This window comes from Oncorhynchus gorbuscha, linkage group LG01 (genome assembly GCF_021184085.1).
Source record: "Oncorhynchus gorbuscha isolate QuinsamMale2020 ecotype Even-year linkage group LG01, OgorEven_v1.0, whole genome shotgun sequence".
In the NCBI taxonomy this organism is placed as follows: Eukaryota; Metazoa; Chordata; class Actinopteri; order Salmoniformes; family Salmonidae; genus Oncorhynchus; species Oncorhynchus gorbuscha.
Window position 1 is genome coordinate 18,723,954 of NC_060173.1, and position 13,980 is coordinate 18,737,933.

The 13,980-nt window shown below is 41.6% G+C and overlaps 1 protein-coding gene across 1 annotated transcript in view; it reads left to right on the forward strand.

Annotated features, from left to right (window-relative positions):
* spon1b (spondin 1b) overlaps window positions 1-13,980 on the forward strand; it is a 113,161-nt gene that overhangs the window by 67,547 nt on the left and 31,634 nt on the right. The window contains exons 7-11 of the mRNA XM_046346942.1: window positions 3,170-3,234; window positions 6,922-7,123; window positions 9,998-10,138; window positions 10,549-10,624; window positions 11,169-11,351. Coding sequence (XP_046202898.1) covers window positions 3,170-3,234; window positions 6,922-7,123; window positions 9,998-10,138; window positions 10,549-10,624; window positions 11,169-11,351 — 667 coding nt within the window. The remainder of the gene's footprint in view (window positions 1-3,169; window positions 3,235-6,921; window positions 7,124-9,997; window positions 10,139-10,548; window positions 10,625-11,168; window positions 11,352-13,980) is intronic.

A 13,980-nucleotide genomic window follows, 5' to 3' on the forward strand; every position in this document is an offset into this window, starting at 1 on the left:
CAGTCATGTGAAATCCATAGATTAGGGCCTAATGAATGTATTTCATTTGACTGATTTCCTTTAATGAACTGTAACTCAGTAAAATCTTTGAAATTGTTGCATGTTGCGTTTATATTTTTGTTCAGTGTACATACAAGACTGTAGGGAGGACTGGATCACAACAAGGTCTATATGGGCTGTATGCTGTATGGCTCTGCCTCTGAATATTCAGCAAATGTGTTTGGATTGCACTATTCACAACACACAAACCTCCATGGAGAATGACATGATTTATCCTACTGTGATTCTCATGAATAACAATGCTTCTGTTTAGAGTTAGTTCACATGCAGACATGCAGTTCAACTTATGTGAGTAGATATGGACTAACACGTGTCAGTAGATATGGACTAACACATGTCAGTAGATATGGACTAACACATGTCAGTAGATATGGACTAACACACATGTCAGTAGATATGGACTAACACACATGTCAGTAGATATGTCAGTAGATATGGACTAACACACAGTAGATCAGTAGATATATGACTAACACACGTGTCAGTAGATATGGACTAACACGTGTCAGTAGATATGGAGACTAACACACGTGTCAGTAGATATGGACTAACACGTGTCAGTAGATATGGACTAACACGTGTCAGTAGATATGGACTAACACGTGTCAGTAGATATGGACTAACACGTGTCAGTAGATATGGACTAACACGTGTCAGTAGATATGGACTAACACGTGTCACACATGTCAGTAGATATGGACTAACACACGTCAGTAGATATGGACTAACACACGTCAGTAGATATGGACTAACACACGTCAGTAGATATAGACTAACACACGTCAGTAGATATAGACTAACACACGTCAGTAGATATGGACTAATGGACTAACACGTGTCAGTAGATATGGACTAACACACGTCAGTAGATATGGACTAACACACGTCAGTAGATATGGACTAACACACGTCAGTAGATATGGACTAACACGAGTAGATATGGACTAACACACGTCAGTAGATATGGACTAACACACGTCAGTAGATATGGACTAACACATGTCAGTAGATATGGACTAACACATGTCAGTAGATATGGACTAACACATGTCAGTAGATATGGACTAACACATGTCAGTAGATATGGACTAACACATGTCAGTAGATATGGACTAACACGTGTCAGTAGATATGGACTAACACGTGTCAGTAGATATGGACTAACACACATGTCAGTAGATATGGACTAACACACGTCAGTAGATATGGACTAACACACGTCAGTAGATATGGACTAACACACGTCAGTAGATATGGACTAACACACGTCAGTAGATATGGACTAACACACGTCAGTAGATATGGACTAACACACGTCAGTAGATATGGACTAACACATGTCAGTAGATATGGACTAACACATGTCAGTAGATATGGACTAACACATGTCAGTAGATATGGACTAACACATGTCAGTAGATATGGACTAACACACATGTCAGTAGATATGGACTAACACACATGTCAGTAGATATGGACTAACACACGTCAGTAGATATGGACTAACACACGTCAGTAGATATGGACTAACACACGTCAGTAGATATGGACTAACACACGTCAGTAGATATGGACTAACACACGTCAGTAGATATGGACTAACACACGTCAGTAGATATGGACTAACACACGTCAGTAGATATGGACTAACACACGTCAGTAGATATGGACTAACACACGTCAGTAGATATGGACTAACACACGTCAGTAGATATGGACTAACACACGTCAGTAGATATGGACTAACACACGTCAGTAGATATGGACTAACACATGTCAGTAGATATGGACTAACACATGTCAGTAGATATGGACTAACACATGTCAGTAGATATGGACTAACACATGTCAGTAGATATGGACTAACACATGTCAGTAGATATGGACTAACATCTGTCAGTAGATATGGACTAACATCTGTCAGTAGATATGGACTAACATATGTCAGTAGATATGGACTAACATATGTCAGTAGATATGGACTCCCTTAGTCCTCAGGATGTGCAAAAAAATCCTCTTCAAGGTGGTTCTGTGAAGTAGAGACACCCGAGAACAGAAAATCAGGCCAGACAGACAGATGATTATCCTCCCCAACAACAGACATACAGTTCACATCATCATGATAGACAGCCAGACTGTAGTGTAGAAGGACGGTGACAAACAGAAATCACCAGCTTTTTGCTGGTATGAGACCATGACTATTCTCGCAACACTCACTTATTGAGGAAAAATACTTTGAGCTTTAAATGAAGGCTGTGGGTCTCTTGAGTGTGGCCCAAAACTAGAGAGCTTTAAAGAAGTAATTCAGAGGGCAAAAGCTGGTCAGCCCTGAGGTGCTCTGAGTAGAAATGGGAGACAGGCTTGTTTTCTATAGTAAGCCCTAAAAGAGAAGACTTTCAGGGAGATTGTATTTTTTTAAGCATTTTTTACAAGCCTGTGGGCCGCGTCCCAAAAAGAGGCTGAGTGTTGCTGCCCCAGAAGGGCACACTCCACTAGTGAGCTAGAAGTGGTTAGATCTTTTCAAAGTAAAAGAGTGTGTCTCATATCTAAACCTGTTTCTGTTTACGAAACGGTACAGTGTGTGTGTGTGTGTGTGTGTGTGTGTGTGTGTGTGTGTGTGTGTGTGTGTGTGTGTGTGTGTGTGTGTGTGTGTGTGTGTGTGTGTGTGTGTGTGTGTGTGTGTGTGAGAACTGAACAAATCTCTACTGTGCTGTTTTTCCTTTTTTCATGTCAGACACCAAACTGTCTCATAACGCGACAACAATTCCTACTTAGTTCGACATCAAAGGGGTCTGTTTGCTACTGGCCCTTTAATTTTTCAGCAGGAGGTGACAATGCTGCCATGGTAACACACTGCTCCCCCAGACTGGCCAGCTCAGCTGAACTACTGTGAATTGTGTGATTCACAGTAGTTATCCTCTTGTGGAAAAACAGCCATTATAAAATAGTAGACACTTCTGGTCCCAAGATGCCCATTTTCACAGCTCTCAACTTTGTAAAGTTTTTACATTTCAAAAGAAAGAGAGGAATGAACACTGTTTAGTATCTTTCTATGTTTTCCAGATTGTTTATCTTATTTTACAAAAATAATGTATCTCTCTCTCCACAGGGTGATGAAGTTCTGACTGTTATCAAAACCAAGGCGCAGTGGCCAGCATGGCAGCCCCTGAACGTGTGAGTACACAGTGATGTACAAGAGTACCCTCACCTTTCACAGGTTTATAATGTTAATTGTCTTTCAAAAAATATATACTTGTAGAGATGATCATTTGGGTAACCATTAATTGAGAATTTAGATGTGAACAGAATATGTCATTCTACTAGGCTTCCTCCCAGCTGCCCACTGCACTGAGGCTAGGTAACACCGTCACCACCAATAAATCTGTGATAATCCAAAACTTCAACAAGCATTTCTCAACGGCTGGCCATGCCTTCCTCCTGGCTACTCCTACCTCGGCCAACAGATCCACCCCCCCTCAGCTACTCGCCCAAGCCTCCCCAGCTTCTCCTTTACCCAAATCCAGATAGCAGATGTTCTGAAAGAGCTACAAAACCTGGACCCGTACAAATCAGCTGGTCTTGACAACCTGGACCCTCTATTTCTGACTATCCGCCGCCATTGTCGCAACCCCTATTACCAGCCTGTTCAACCTCTCTTTCATATCGTCTGAGATCCCCAAGGGTCCCCTGTTACAGACCTATATCCATCCTGCCCTGCCTATCTAAGGTCTTCGACCAAGTCAACAAACAGATCACTGATCCCCACCGTACCTTCTCCGCTGTGCAATCTAGTTTCCGAGCCAGTCACGGGTGCACCTCAGCCACGCTCAAGGTACTAAACGATATCATAACCGCCATCAATAAAAGACAGTACTGTGCAGCCGTCTTCATCGACCTGGCCAAGGCTTTCGACTCTGTCAATCACCATATTCTTATCGGCTGCACAGTACTGTGCAACGTTTATTGTTTTTGTATTGATTCGTGTTTACTTTGTTTTTATTAAACACGAATCAATACAAAAACAATAAACGCAATGAAAACCAAAACAGCCTAAACTAGTGCAAACTAACACTAGCCAGTTACAAGGACACTAAGGACAATCACCCACAACAAACTCAAAGAATATGGCTGCCTAAATATGGTTCCCAATCAGAGACAACGATAAACACCTGCCTCTGATTGAGAACCACTCCAGACAGCCATAGACTTTGCTAGATCACCCCACTAGCTACAATCCCAATATATACACACCCACATACAAAAACCCATGCCACACCCTGGCCTGACCCAATACATAAAGATAAACACAAAATACTTCGACCAGGGCGTGACAGTTTTCTTAAATTCATTAATGATTGTGTACATTTTTCATTAGCTTTTTTGTTTGTGAAAAGAAGGCTCCTGTTTTGATGAGAGATTTGTTCCCTCGGGGTGTTTCTGAGATTAAGGTTAATAGCCTCCCTCCTGCTCCAATATATCAAGATGTTTCATTGACCTATTTTCAAATAAGCCTGTCAATTAAGCCAAGGAATATTTGCTTTGTTGGAGGAGACATATTCATTGTTGATGTTAAAGGGGGTTGGAAAAACATCAACATTATAGATGTCTCAAATTGAAGGAGATCGTTTAAAAATATTGATGTGCATGTAGAATGTGACAATTCTACACTGAGCAAAAATATAAACGCAGCATGCAACAATTTCAACAATTACTGAGTAACTGAGTTACAGTTCAAATCAGGAAATCAGTCAATTTAAATATATAAACTAGACCCTAATCTATCGATTTCATACGACTGGAAATACATATATGCATCTATTGGTAACAGAAACCTTTAAAAAAGGTAGAGGTGTGGATCAGAAAACCAGTCCGTATCTGGTGTGACCACCATTTGCATCATGCAGCGCGACACATCTCCTTCACATATAATTGATCAGGTTGTTGATTATGGCCTGTGGAATGTTGTCCCACTCCTCTTCAAAGGCTGTGTGAAGTTGCTGGAAAATGGCGGGAACTGGAACACACTGTCGTACACATCGATCTAGAGCATCCCAAACTTGCTCAATGGGTGACATGTCTGGTGAGTATGCAGGCCATGGAAGAACAAGCACGCAGATGAGCTTCCGTGAGACGGTTTCTGACAAATTGTGCAGAAATTCTTTGGTTGTGCAAACCCACCGTTTCTTCAGCTGTCCAGGTGGTCTCCGACAATCCCGCAGGTGAGATGTGGTTACACGTGATCTGCGGTTGTGAGGCCGTTTGGACGTACTGCCAAATTCTCTATGATGATGTTGGAGGCGGCTTATGGTAGAGAAATTAATATTAGATTCTCTAAAAACAGCTCTGGTGGACATTCCTGCAGTCAGCATGCCAATTGCACGCTCCCTCAAAACTTGAGACATCTGTGGCATTGTGTTATGTGACAAAACTGCACATTTAAGAGTGGCCTATTATTGTCCCAAGCACAAGGTGCACCTGTGTAATCAGATTTTTGATATGCGAAACCTGTCAATTGGATGGATTATCTTGGCCAAGAACAAACCCTCACTAACAAGGATGTAAAGCTTTTTGTCCGTATCGAAAATTTCTGGCACCTTTCTTTTCAGCTCATGTAAAGAGTTTTGTTGTTAATCACTTAATTATACAATATTTCTCCTTCTAATTTTTTATGATCCCTTCACACCTCTTTCAGTAACTATTAAGATGTTACTGGATGTTCTTCTCCTCTTAGTGTTAGTGAGGTGGCAATTAACACATAAATAGAGTCCCAAATGGCATCCTGTTCCCAATTTGTGCACTACCTTGACCAGGGCCTATAGGGTCTGGTGAAAAATAGTGCACTATATAGGGAATAGGGAGCTATATGGGAAGGAATCATAATATCTTTCTTTAGCCTCCACACACATCCTCCAGCCTTAACAACATCTCCAACATAACATCTGTCTCATTAACACTTCTCGAATGCCTTCTGCTGTCTATGATACAACATTATTTCCTCTAATGAGTTCTAAATATAAACAAGTTATTATTTATTAATATGTTGAGTAGTTATGACAGAAATGTCTTATACTTCTTTGTTTGGACTTAAGATAGTGTAAGTGTTCATTTTGAATAACGTTATGAATAGACAGTGTTTTGAAAAAGTATTGCCCCCTTTTCTCTACTTTTGCATATTTTTGATACTGAATTTTGATACTGAGATCTTCAAGCAAAACTTAATTTTAGATAAAGGGAATCTTAGTGAGCAAATAACACAAAAATGACATAACTTATTTCATAAACAAGGTTATGCAAACACCCAAAGCCCTGTGTGAAAAAAAGTATTGCCACCTTACACTCAATAACTGGTTATGCCACCTTTAGCTGCAATTACTCCAAACACTTCCTGTAGTTGTTAGTCAGTCTCTCGTGTCGCTGTGAGAGACTGACTAACAACTACAGGAAGCTTTTGGTTGCAGTCATTGCAGCTAAAGGTGGCACAACCAGTTGAAGTATTGATTGTGAGGGGGGCAATTACTTTTAAAAAGTAACACAATAAAATTACATAACAATAAAAAGGCTATATACAGGGAATACCAGTACCGAGAAACACTTAAATCACATAATTGGTGCGGTATGCACTGCATCCACATTAACACCACAGTTGTATATTGTATTAGCCTTCACCAGTCTTTAACATTGCCAATATTGTCAACCCTCTCTATCTATCAATACTAATGTATACATATTTATCTCATACTGTACTTGTAGAGCTTGCCACTTATGGAGCTGGCTGTCTCATGGAGCTATGTTGATCAATAAGATCAATCTGCACATTGGGGAGCATACGGTACATGTCTGTATATCTCTTTGTCTTTCCAGGCGGGCAGCTCCCTCGGCTGAGTTCTCAGTGGACCGGACGCGTCACCTCATGTCCTTTCTGAGCATGCTGGGGCCCAGCCCTGACTGGAACGTGGGGCTGTCTGCAGAGGATCTCTGCACCAAGGAGTGTGGCTGGGTCCAGAGGCTGGACCAAGACCTCATCCCCTGGGACGCAGGCACTGACAGTGGAGTCACCTATGAGGTGAGGGTCCTGGGCCCCCCAGACAAGGGGTCAATATTTCATAAATGGCTCTGGTTTCTTGGTCTGGTTCAGTTAACTAGTTAAATACCTCTGCCTTTCTGACTTTCAAAACCAGGCCTCTGTATTTTTCCATGAATCTGGAATGAAAGCTTTTAATCTATTTTCATTAATAGTGCAGGAGATTTGCGTTTTTATTTTTATGGCTCATGAATATACAAATGACCCAACCTTGGCTGAAAAACGCACGAAACAGATTCAGCGAAAACCTACTGCTAACATAAAGCAGCACATTCACTCTGTAGTCATTTTATTGAGGCGTGCCTATTTACCCAAGAGGCTCTGCCTCACAGACTAGTCTCTACACTGTAAATATGTCCCCAACAAATCCTGCCCTGGAATTTAGAATGAGATTTTCTGCTGGTTTTAAAAGACACTGGGGAACGAAATGGAAAGACACTGCCATCTATAGGCCAGAAAAGACACTGAAGATAAAACCAGACTTCAATGTAGACCCACACAGCATACCATACGTAAATCCACAATCTGTAAATACCATTTTATGTTTTCTTTGTAAAGAAAGCAGATGACAAATACATTCATCTCCTCCATATGTGATTTTGTCATTTAGTTTATGGCTACTTTTGGCTGCAGTACCAATGAATACATATAAAAACTAAAACTAGATTAGTTTAGATTAGTAGAAATGGCTTTTGTAGTTTTCTCTTCCCTGAAGTAACTGTTTTGGAACCGAATCATGAAAGGTGATTTACAATGCACCTAGCAGGAAACATAAACATAAATCACTCATAAAATAAATATTACACATTTGATCAATTATGCATATTGAGATCAAACACTGAGTCCCCTAACAGATGGCAGCTGAACATGATGATATGCTCGCTCTCACTCAGCCCCGTGCCCACACTGTTTCACTAGCGCCCCTCCCTGTGCCCACACTACCCTGTGTTACAGTTACTATCAGCCCTGTGCCCCAGTGGCGATCTGTGCCAATTAAGATGAAGGAGGATGATTAAATACATTTCATGAGCCTTATTTCTATTACAGCATTTTGGATGACTGTCATTCATATTTCATTCACCCAACTCAATGTAACATCAATAGGTTTTAGATAATATGTGATACTGAAATTTTCCCTGTACCCATCATGTGGGTGCTACAATCTAGCCTATGAATGAAAATGTACAATGTAGGTGCACAGGTTGAGATCATTTTGAGTAATCAAGGTGACAGACAGGGACGCACACTTTTGCCTGCATCTAGCTGATCTAGGGTGTAATCGTTAGTCCAACAGTTGCAAATGAGAGTTTCTATTCGACAAATTCAAGTAAATTTGTCCCAATTTCATTCCGTTTGCCTCCGTTCAGCACAATGAATACACCCCTGATCACATGCAAACACAGTTAACTTTCATACCAGACACGTACAAGCAGCTCGTGTAATATATAATTCCTTCTCGCATCAATCTATGTGCTCTCTTCCGCTCACCTTTTCCCTTCGCTTGTGGACTTCAGTGCAGAAAACATCAGTGGTTTGTGACCAGGCGGAAAAAACTTTCCAATCCAAACCTACATATCATGACTGCTAACTGCTACACACAGCCTACAACGTTGTCACGTCATAGTCAACATAGGCATAGCTACTAGAACTAAGGCGTTAGTAAACCTGCTACAATCATGCAGAACGGTGTAGTCAGCAGCAATCAGTTTAGCAGTTATACCGGCTGGCTACATTGGCAAAAATTAATAAAGCCAAAAGCTTACCTTTACTTGAAAGAGTTCTAGTGTTGGATAGCCATAGCCAGCTAGCTAAATATATATAATATATGCCATTTAGAGGACGCTTTTATCCAAAGCGACTTACAGTCATGTGTGCATACATTCTACGTATGGGTGGTCTCGGGAATCGAACCCACTACCCTGGCGTTACAAGCGCCATGCTCTACCAACTGAGCTACAGAAGGACCACCAACATAACATAGCATCCCTCTCTGTTTGAGTAGGCTGCCTGCATTTGCCACTAGCTAAGTAAGTGAAAATGAAAAATATATATATTTATATATATATATATATAAAATATATATACTATAAAATATAGCTAGCTCTCTCTCTCTCTTACTTCTCCTTAATTTTGGAAGAAATTAATTTGTTCAAAACTGTTCATCTATTGCCTTTCTCTTTCTTTGTGTCAGCTTCTCAGCACAGTTTATGCACTGCAGTGCTAGCTAGATGTAGCTTATGCTTTCAGTACTAGATTCATTCTCTGATAGCATGTCAGTTCATGCTGCAAGAGCTCTGATAGGTTGGAGGATGTCCTCCGGAAGTTGTCATAATTACTGTGTAAGTCTATGGAAGGGGGTGAGAACCATGAGCCTCTTAGGTTTTGAATTGAAGTCAATTTACCCAAAGGAGGACAGAAGCTAGCTGTCTTCCAGCTACACCATAGTGCTACCCTACAGAGTGCTTCTATCTTCATTGCAAAACAGTTTTAATAAACTTTTTAACATTCATATATTTTGTATAGTTTCATCAAAAATTATAACTTTTTTAATGTTCAACTATTTTATTTTTATGAAATTCACTGAGGAGGGGTCCTCCCCTTACTCCTCTGAGGAGCCTCCACTGGCATCCCCATACTACCCTGTGTTAGTTATTACTGTACCAGCCCTGTTCCCATACTACCCTCTGTTACAGTTACTGCCAACCCTGTGCCCATACTAACTCCTGTTAGTATTACTGTTAGTGCTGTTGTACTAACTCCCTTCCATGGACCTATATTACCCTATGTTACAGTTACTCCTGGCCCTATGCCCATGTTGTATCACTCATACTCCACCCTGTACCTTTACCATTCCAGTCTCCCAACAAGCCCACAATACCTCAGGAGAGGATCCGGTCCCTGACCAGCCTGGACCACCCCCAGAGCCCCTTCTATGACACAGAGGGAGGCCCTATCACAGCCTTGGCCCGGGTAGTGGTGGAGAGGATAGCCCGAAAGGTAACTATAGCATATGCCTCATTCATTCAGCTCTCTGTCTGTGTCTGCTCCCTCTGAAGAGATGTGAATGTTCATGCAACATAACTCTCCTCACAGTCGCTATACATGTAATGTTGCTTTGGATACATAGCTCTTTGAATTGGCAGTATATTGCCATAGTGATCATTGCAAGTCTTTGAAAAACACAGAGAAAATTAACAGTGTGGTTGTCTCCTGACAACTGAAGCAAAAAAAATAAAAAACATCTCTTTTAATCCAAAAACCAGATGTCATATTGACCTAAACTCCCTTTTACTGAAGATTGTCTAGAAAATAAATACCCTTGTCTCCAATGAGAATATATGATATTAGATGGTAAATGTAACATTTTAGCAGTGTTTGTGATGTTGAATCATGTTTCTTGCCCACAGGGAGAGCAGTGCAATATTGTCCCGGACACGGTGGACGATATTGTGGCAGATATTGGCCAGGAGGAGAAGGAGGAAGGTGAGTAATCACTTTATCTCAAACCAATTTGGGATGTTCAATTTAAAAGCCACACACTATATCTGCTGGAGTCTTTAATGAAGCGTTTGCCTGGCAGCCTGTTTAAACCTCCAGATGTCTGTCTGCTGAAAAGCATGAACACGGCCAAGCAGCAGAAATGAACCTGATGGGGTTTCTAACCCTGCAATTACATTCCAATACTACCTTTGAACCTCAACCAAATGATTTGTTCTCTCTACTCTCATTCTGTTGAGCACGACACTGTCTGTTTCCTAAACAGGGCGGTCTCCAGTACCGTGGGTATTGTACAGTAACTATACACTGTGGTTAGAGCAAGAGATGAACGGTATGAACTTGCATTGGCTTTTATAGGCAATTAGTGCTTACCTATACAGCCCCAACACATTCTAAGTGAAAATATAGGGTTACATACATGAACAGTGCATATGAATTCCCCCCTTCCCACCAACATGGTCTCATTAGAATATGCCAATATAGTGACATTTAACCAATGCAGTTATTGTCACCCAATTTCTCCGTCCAGACGACACTCCAGAGACGTGCATCTACTCCAACTGGTCTCCATGGTCAGCCTGCAGCTCAGCCAGCTGTGACAAGGGCCGGAGGATGAGACAGAGGATGCTGAAGGCCCAGCTGGACCTCAGTGTGCCCTGCCCTCATACCCAGGACTTCAAGCCCTGCATGGGGCCTGGCTGCAGCAAGGAGGGTGAGGACTAAGGACAGTGTCACAGTCGGGGTCTCTAACTCTACTGTTTAGAGTTAGAATAGTAAAATATATAAGGTGCAATTTAGAAATGTAGTTGTGCATCAGCAGTTTTTCTCTTGTTATGTCAGTTGCTGACAGTCACTCAATTAGCCATGTCAGCAAACAATGTTTAGATTGGTAAGTTAGTCCAGCCAGCCATCTAATGTTGTAAACATGGCCAAATACCGACTGGGCACCCAGGGCATCTCCATGGGGCCCTGAACTCCAGGGGGCCCCAATTGATTTTGTTCATCACACTCACTCAGATATCATATTAACATGGCATAAGTCATGACAAATAGTTAGAATTGCAGGAAATTAGCTGTAAAACTGCAAAAAAACATGTATCTGCCCCATGGCAAAATGTGTAGAATTGCAGGAAATATATTTTTTATCTACGCCTTCAAGACGGGGGCCAGTTAAATGTTTTTCCCACCATGTGGGTGGGCCACCAACAAAATTTTGCTTAGGTCCCCCAAATGCATTTACAGTGCTTTCGGAAAGTACTCAGAACCCTTGACTTTTTCCACAATTTGCATTACATTACATTACATTTAAGTCATTTAGCAGACGCTCTTATCCAGAGCGACTTACAAATTGGTGCATTCACCTTATGACATCCAGTGGGACAGTCACTTAACAATAGTGCATCTAAAACTTAGGGGGGGTGGGGTGAGAGGGATTACTTAACCTATCCTAGGTATTCCTTAAAGAGGTGGGGTTTCAGGTGTCTCCGGAAGGTGGTGATTGACTCCGCTGTCCTGGCGTCGTGAGGGAGTTTGTTCCACCATTGGGGGGCCAGGGCAGCGAACAGTTTTGACTGGGCTGAGCGGGAGCTGTACTTCCTCAGTGGTAGGGAGGCGAGCAGGCCAGAGGTGGATGAACGCAGTGCCCTTGTTAGGTTACAGCCTTGTCCTAAATTGATTAAATCTACACACAATATCCCATAATGACAAAGCAAAAATATATATTTTAGATTTTTTTCCATAAGTATTCAGACCCTTTACTCAGTACTTTGTTGAAGCACCTTTGGCAGCGATTACAGCCTCAGGTCTTCTTGAGTATGACGCAACAAGCTTGGCACATCTGTATTTTGAGAGTTTCTCGCATTCTTCTCTGCAGATCCTCTCAAGCTCTGTCAGGTTGGATGGGGAGCGTTGCTGTGCAGCTATTTTCAGGTCTCTTCAGAGATGTTCGATGGGGTTCAAGTCCGGGCTCTGGCTGGGCCACTCAAGGACATTCAGAGACTTTTCACGAAGCCACTCCTGCGTTGTGTTGGCTGTGTGCTAAGGGTCGTTGTTCTGTTGGAAGGTGAACCTTTCACCCCGGTCTGAGGTCCTGGGCTCTCTGGAGCGGGTTTTAATTAAGGATTTCTCTGTACTTTGCTCCATTCATCTTTGCCTCGATCCTGACTAGTCTCCCAGTCCCTGCTGCTGAAAAACATCCCCACAGCATGATGCTGCCTTTGCCATGCTTCACCGTAGCGATGGTGCCAGATTTCCTCCAGAAGTGACTCTTGGCATTCAGGCAAAAGAGTTCAATCTTGGTTTCATCAGACCAGAGTCACTCCGTAGAAAAATGCTTATTGAAATGATTGATTATCGTAGTTTAATCGGTGGTGACATTGTTTCCTACCCTCACATATCCATGTGCAATCAGACTGAACTAAGGCCTAACATGGGAGAGGTCCCGTATTCATGAGAACAGGAATTTGGGTTGAGATGGTGTCATGCTCCTCCTCCAACTTCTTAGTCAAGCACAAGGAAGTAGGTCTTTATCAATAAAACATCACAATAAGGTGCAGAGTGTTGGATTAGCCTGCTGGTGGGCAAGGAGACCCCTGCTCTGCTAAAACCATTTACAACTGTGTGATGTTTTTAAGGGATTGTTAAGTAAACGTTAACTATTTGATTGTAATATCATCACCTCAGCACATTTAGCAGAGTTATACAGCAGGTAACTGCATGCTTTTCATGAGCAGTAAAAATATGTTGATCATGTCATTTTTAGCCCCACAATATCTCTAAATATTGGCCACCAATAATTGGATATAAAATCAAAGTGAACTATACCTGACAAGTATGAGTGGTTTAGGTTGATTTCTCATTCTTTCTGGGCTCAGCCTGTCAAGCAGAAGGACACATTTGCAGATGAACTGTTAGATGATAATGTTTACATTGCAAGCTACCGGTAGAACAGTTGGCTAAACATATAGGCTAGTGGTAAATTGAATTAATGTACTTTCTTCTCCAAACAATGTAAGCCTACCTAGAAAAGTTAGCTAACATCCTCTTTTCAACATTGTTTTTAAGAGTGTTTCCTCATGATTGCTGCTAACACACGTGGTTACATTGATTGATGGATCACGTCTAATTGACTAGCTAGCTAATAACAGATCAGGTCAATATGGCTAGTTAACAAGCTAACTTTCAGAGGATAAACTAGATGGCTATATGGAAATATTGTTTGATTTGCTTGCCATCTAGTGGTAATGACATTAGTCCGACTGACAACTTTACCAGGACGAGGACTTGCCGATGTCAAGCTCTGTCCAAAAGCCTAATCTCTGATGAAGCAAGCTAAATGACAC